This window comes from Empidonax traillii, unplaced genomic scaffold (genome assembly GCF_003031625.1).
Source record: "Empidonax traillii isolate 1590-97213 ecotype Southwest subspecies unplaced genomic scaffold, ASM303162v1 scaffold985:size400688, whole genome shotgun sequence".
NCBI lineage: Eukaryota > Metazoa > Chordata > Aves > Passeriformes > Tyrannidae > Empidonax > Empidonax traillii.
The window spans coordinates 291,392-298,310 of NW_020956178.1; the positions used below are offsets into that span (position 1 = coordinate 291,392).

General features: G+C 38.3%; 1 protein-coding gene across 9 annotated transcripts in view; it reads right to left on the reverse strand.

Moving 5' to 3' along the window:
• Window positions 1-819: 819 nt before the first annotated feature.
• Window positions 820-6,919, reverse strand: part of ADGRG2 (adhesion G protein-coupled receptor G2) — a 65,451-nt gene continuing 59,351 nt past the window's right edge. For 7 of the 9 annotated variants that reach the window (XM_027903604.1, XM_027903610.1, XM_027903600.1 and 4 more), the window contains 2 exons: window positions 6,140-6,292; window positions 820-1,337 (listed from right to left, as the gene is read on the reverse strand). In XM_027903604.1, coding sequence (XP_027759405.1) covers window positions 1,153-1,337; window positions 6,140-6,292 — 338 coding nt within the window. In that variant the 3' untranslated portion in view covers window positions 820-1,152. Of the gene's footprint in view, window positions 1,338-6,139; window positions 6,293-6,919 lie in introns of those variants that run through there. The other 2 variants (XM_027903606.1, XM_027903607.1) reach the window with 2 other exon arrangements.

The window sequence follows — 6,919 nt, forward strand, 5'->3', positions numbered from 1 at the left end:
CACTTACTGAGCAAGGGCTTCGGGATTTGTTTTCTAACCAAGGGCCAAAGCACAAGCAGAAATACTCATTAAAATAGCCCCAGAGCTGCCCCTTAAAAAACAGCCACACAATGAAGCAAACAATTTCTCAGCTACTAAATATAGCAGCTGGTATTTATTATTTCTATTTTTTTTCCCAAGAAGCCACAAACTTCTCTACGTTCATCATTGCAAATGAGCGATGGCAGTGTGCTTAATCTCTGGAACCACCACTCAAGACAAAAACTGACTCTGCTGAAATCAGTGTCAAAAACTCTGATGGATTTACTCAAGCCACAGCATAACTTAGTTGTATTTAATAGCCCTCTGGCTACTTTACTTATTACTGCCTCATTCATGGCACTCTGCTTGGACTATATCCAGTTTTTATCCCTCTGTGGTGCACCAAAAGGTTGCTAGAGGTTCAAGACAGATCCTGTTTGTTATTTACAGTTCTTCAGCTAGTGAATGTATTCAAACCACTGTAAGTGATTCCACTTACTGAACAAAGTAACTTCTGTAGCATTCTGTTAATTAACTAAAGAAAAATGTGAACTTACAATAAAAGTTAAAAACAAAATACCAATTATTTTTCTATACATAGGAATATTTATATTACAAGAAATAAATATAAAAGTATCATTGAGATGCTTAAGGGTTGATATTTTTCTGCTTATGTACATCACTACAGAGTTTGCTACTACAATGTACAAAAAGTTGAGGACAGTGTAGCTAACATTTTTAAAGTTAACATCGTTTGTATGCACAAGTTGTAATGCATTTTCTACATCTATACAATACTACTAAGCATTATATCCAGATAAACTTAATTGTAATGAAAAAAGTCTAAACAAAACTTTTGTTTAGATGTAAAAAAAACCCTCAAAACCCCCATTCTGATGGAGAATCAAAACGGAAATGTGCCAGCTGTAATCTGACATTCAAGACCTTGTAAAAATAGTAGCTTCCTTTTTTTTCCCCTTTAATTGTCCTTGTCAATCCATTGCATGGCTGCCTTGAAGTTCCAGAACCATATATTAAATAAAATCAGTTCTTGGTCTGCTCACATTATGTAAAACTGTTTAAGTAAAACTCTACTTCACACTGTAAAACAATGTGTTGTTTAAAAGGAAATCACATTTTTTCCATTGAATTTAGGCTTCCTCTCTTTGAAGTCCTTCTGAGTGAGATGTGGCTTTCTTGGCTGCCAGTATCATCCTTGTCTTGAAACACAAGTTGTTTGCCTGAGAAGTCATGGAGACACACATCACCATTCTGTACACTGAAAGGAACGCCATTCTTCTCACTGGAAAGGTGGCCTGTTGAAACAAAAAAAGGGCATCCCCCATGAGAAAGGTTCAGAATTAAGACTACTATGCTTTTTCAGTCACTGAAGGAGTTCATAGACTCTCCTTTTATCCCTGCAACAATTAGTCAATGTGAAATCATGATATTTGAGAGACGGTAATATATTTATGAACAATAATTTCATAGGTTTTCTTGTTTTAAAGAAAGAAGACAAGAACTGCTTGGAATTTTTTCCCTTTACCACTGTGAAAGAAAGCTGTTGAGCGATGGAGGGGGAGGAGATGGCCAGACTGAAGGATTGGCTAATAGCCCCCCATTCCAAGCTAATGGCTTCAGGAGACTGTAGAGGAAGGTGAGGTTTTGGTTTTTTGTTTCTGGTGCCAGCATCTCACTTCTGCCCGGACTCAGGGAGGGTGTGTGTGAAAAGAAAGAGCCCCAGGGTTCACTTTGTTTTCGGCCAAGCCATCTGGTTGCCTTTGGCCCCGGTTCCCCTCCGTTCCCTCACGCCCTGTTTCTGCCCACGGCCCGGACCTGCCTCGGATTTCATGGGAGAAGCCGGTACCATCTGCAGAGGAACTTTTGAGGGGAAAGGCTGTTCTTACCCCCCACTCCTCCTCCTCCGTGCCAGTGGTAGTTTACACTGATTGTCGAGGAAGGGGAATTCCAGCCAGAGCCTTTGACAGCGTGACTCCACAGGAGGAATCACCCTCTCCCTCCTCCCCTCCCCTTCCGTGGGGTCCCAGCGGAGCTGGCCGTGGTTAGAACTGCTCCGACAGGAGAAAAGGGCTTAATTGTTTTCGGAGGGAGTTTGGGTGAGGGATTGTTGCTTGTTTCTCTTTTGTTGTGATACCTATACATATATATTCTCTCGTAAAGAGCTGTTATTTTTCTTTTCCACACCTTTTCGACTGGAGCTTCTTAATGTCGAAGTTATAATTACTTAGAGGGTGGAGCTTGGTTTTTCTCCCGCCCTCCTTAGCAAACACTTGTGTCTGGTTATACGAAGATAAATAAGATTCCACAGTTTTATGCAGTGAGGCTCAAGATTCTCAAAATATAAACCTTGACTTGGAATAAATATCACTAGATAAGATGCAAAATACTTCTTATTTTAGTTTTGCTTTATCAAGTTTAAAAGGTTTCTGAGGTAGGCCATATATCCGAAAGAAGAAAGTGTTTGAGAAAACAAGGATATTTTTTTTTTTTTCTTTTATCGGCATTCAGTTTGCAGCTTTTATTTCTGGAAACAATCAGAATATGGCCTAGGTCCAATGATGGGGTCAAAGCCATTTAGACTGAAGAGAATCTAACACATTTAGGTGAATCTACAATGAACACATAATACCACTGGTGACTGAAGCCTTTTAATGAAATGCTCCACAAATGCTCATTCACTGGATAGAATCTCCTACCTCTATGCATCACATTCTAAATATTTTTATGAGATTTTGGTTTTTTTTATTCTAAGTATTTGTGTAAATGCTTCCGTTTGTGGGTTTGTGGTTTTTTTTATTGTTTGGTTATTAATTTAAGCAGCCATCAAACACTTAAACAGGCACAAATGTAAAAATGGTAAGATGAACAGGAGGGCTTTGTTCATCAATTCAAATCATAAGAAAACTGAAATGACAGAAAATAGCCATACTTGCTGACACGGTAATTGTTGTTTAACCCCCGCCTGACTACAACTGTTTTACTTTATAAGGAGTGTTCAAAATGGCTCTGCCCTAATGTTAGGGCAAAATCTTAGAAAAAAATAAGGCTATTGTGTGAACAAATTTAGAAAGGTAGTTTCTCTTCCTCAGTGAGGAAATCTGCAGGCTCAGCCATGTGATACCTAATGGCAGTTTCCCAAGCATGCAAATCGGTAACAGAAAAACTGAAAACAAGGAAATATTAGAATGCCATGAAAAGACAAAGTTACACTGTCCAGCAGACAAACAAAGCCACATCCCAAACTTATAATGATAAACCATTCAGTCCTCACTTTTTCAAGTGAAGCATTACAATGCTATTTTGAAGGTCTGGCTGTGAGAGCAGGGCAAGCAAATACAGCAAATTAGAAGGTCCTGTGTTCCTAACACCAGTCAACTGCCTTTTGGAGGCATTTGCCTAACTCTTCTGAGATACAACTGTCCCACGTTTGGAAGATTAACAGTGAGGAATTGCCTCAAAGAGCTTTGTTGAGAGGATCAGCTCTATCCAAGCATAGGTTTAGCATCTTCTCATGGAAGTCCTAAAGACCCAGAAGAATTATTTAGTCAAACCATGCAAGCAAGGTATCATATAGCCCTCTTGACATGAGTGGATGCTGTGGTACAAAGTTGACAGTACATTCAAAATATACAATAAAATACAGGAGAAAATGAAGTGGATCATCTGAAACATCTGTGTTCATGAATGCACTGCAACAAAGTTCTTTCAGCTGCTTTGTCTGAGAAGCCTTTGGCACTGGACACACAGACTGTCACACTGGAAAGATCTAATTATGTGAATAAACTAGGACAGAATTAGAGGATGTCCCACAGAATTTGCATCACTCAACGGTTTAGATCATCAATTTAGCATCTCATTCTAAAATGCTATCCAAAACAACAAAACCATTTTCCAGAAAGCCACAACAGGACCATTCACTCAGTTGCTACAACAAAGTAGTTTATTAGAACATTTCTGTTATCTTTCTTTCTGTTGAGAAAAGCAGCCAAAATGCTTTTGTAGCTGTGTAGAAGCATGCAAAATGCTTTTACACAGAAATGGAGAGGCGGCATCTTTCATCAGTTAATTAACATAGCTGGGGAAAAAACCACATCCATCAAGGCATGCAAGCTTTTGTGCCTGACAATTTCTCTCTTTGAGAGGTAATACTTCTACCTAAAATGTTACCTGACTTTAGTGGTGAGAATTACTGGATTCTGGTTCTTAACTGACCTGTTAGATACAAAGTATGTTAATTATTGCATTGTGTGGTATCCAAATACAGAGATTTCATAAGCGAGTATCAAAAAAAAAAAAAAAAAAAACACAAAACCAAACACAAACAAACAAACAAACAAAAAGCCACCAAAAAAACCCACCTAGTTTTACAAGCTCAGTTTGCAAAACTGTTCAGGGCATGTCCAAGTGCCATTTCCTGAAGTACTGTGATTCCTTTAGAATATGCAGTTAGTACAGTAATCTATTAGGGGGCATGCAGTCTATACATCTGAGAGGTTATCTGCTGAGATTATCCCACTGATTATCTGCTGTCTTCTGACTGCATGGACCAGGAAATGAGTGCAACACCACCTCTCTGAGCATGTTCAACAAATTCATAATAAACATTCCAGCTGATTACATGACTTCTTAACCTCAACTCTTAATCAATAGGGAAAGATACCTCAGGCACGTAGGAGTAATGTCCTCTGAGATTTGCTTAAGTTTTTATCCGTTACAGATTTTTAAGTTATTTTTCTCTTCAAAAACCTGATTTGTGGGAGGAACATGATGAATGTGTGAGCAATTTATATTATGTGTGGTACTTTTATAGACTTTTATAAACTTTCATATAGTTTTATAAGTACTATAAGTTATAGGTGTCAAGATGGCCATGGGTGTCTTTGCTAGAACAAAAGGAACTCAGTGCCAAGAAGAAGGGGGAGTTTGATAAAGTAAACAATTGCCTTATTACCTGTTAATAACCAATTATAAAGGTATTTGTAATGCATGTTTACATCTGGTCAGTGATCTTTAACCAATAATATGCTTCTTGTCACAAGACCTTGTATACAGATGCTATAAAAACCCTGAGCTATCCTAATAAATCGGACATATTTTAGATCTCATAGGTCGTGTATGTATGTCTCTCGAGAGCCTCCCCACCAACACTGATTGTCCTTTCTGAGAGCTCAGATCAGCAGCATGACATGTGCCCAGCAAGAGTGTGAAAAACTAGATTATGTCCACTGAAAAAAGATCAGTTTTTAATAAGTACCTTCAGTGGTGATTCAGATGTAGTTTTCTCAATAGACAAATAAGCCACACCAAATTGCAAGTGAAATTGAATGGAGTGCTACATACACCTGCATTTCAACTTATCAGGAACAGAGGAGAGGGTAGCAGTTCAGAGGACAGTATTAAGTCAGAGCAGGAAGGATAGAGAATTTTACTTCTGAAGAATTGTTTCTTGCAACAAAGATGTTTCTGTTGGGCAAAAACATCCTTAAAAATCCCACAGGGGAAATAAAGGGCTATAGAGAAATTCAGTTTCAATGTTTTCTCTGTAGCCAACAGTGAGGAAGCCCTCTCACCTCTTCACTAAGGTGTTATGTTACAGTCTCCATTTTCTCTTACTTCTCCTCTCATAAGCAGCTTCCATACGAGCACTCAATGTTCTTCCTCATATTACCTCCTACTTGATTTCTTTCAGACTTTCAAGCTATGTTATTATCCTGTATTTCTTTCTTCTTCAGGCAATATTTGTTCTAATATGGTTTAAAATGTGAAATGTTTCAAAATGTGTTTGAAGTTTTTTGTCATATATTCAGGTGACAAGAAAAGTGTTATCAGCAGCTTCTGGTAAGTAATTGCTATAATAACATATATTACCTACAAAATTATATATAAATCAAGAGTTCCTAGTGACTAGGAGAAATCGATATTTCACAACTTTGCCTGTAATTCCCAAAAATGGAGGTGTGATATTATTTGTGAGGAAATCCTGAAATATTCTGACCCTACTTTGACAGCACTTTCCTTTACATCAGCATAAAAGAGAATAGCATTTGTGTTTTAAGAAAAAAATAGCTTGAGAAATACTACTTGGCATTATACTTACCATTTCCATTCGCATGCACTGAATAATCGTTATTCATTAGCAGTGTTGTAGAGTTAGTGGAGTTACTGTTTGATTGTAAGGAATTGGAAGAACTGGATACTCCTTGATTTACGGTCTGCTTCTTTAAACCATTAGTAGCAGTTCTACTCCAGTCTACAACAGATACACAACACAGAAAATAGCACAACTCATACAAGCAATATATAAAAATATAGTTAATAATGCAACTGAATTAAAAGCAAGGCTTTACATACTCGTCTTGCCGTATTCTAGACAGAATTATATTCTCCTAAGAACTTAATGATTCTTGATGTTTAACATTATTTAACCATAGTTCCTTTTTCTCCTGTCCCATTTTTAAATAAAAGCAGTTTTCCCAGACTCTTTGTGACTGACAGCTAGTCTGGGGCTTCCCCATGTGGGTTCCAGGGGCCTGCCATGAGGGATATGCCACCACCCCACCTCCGTGAGGTTTCATAGAATAGAATAGAATAGAATCACAGAATAGAATAGATTGGGTTGGAAAAGACCTCCAAGACCATCAAGTCCAACCCCTGATCCAACTCCAATTACTATAGCATGGCACTAAGGGCCACATCCAATCTCTGCTTAAAAATCTCCAGGGATGGTGAATCCACCACCTCTCTGGGTAGGCTGTTCCAATGCTTGATTACCCTCTCTGTAAAGAATTTCTTCCTAACATCTAACCTAAACCTCCCCTGGCAGAGCTTGAGCCCATGTCCCCTTGTCCTGTTGTTGGTTGCCTGGGAGAAGAGACCA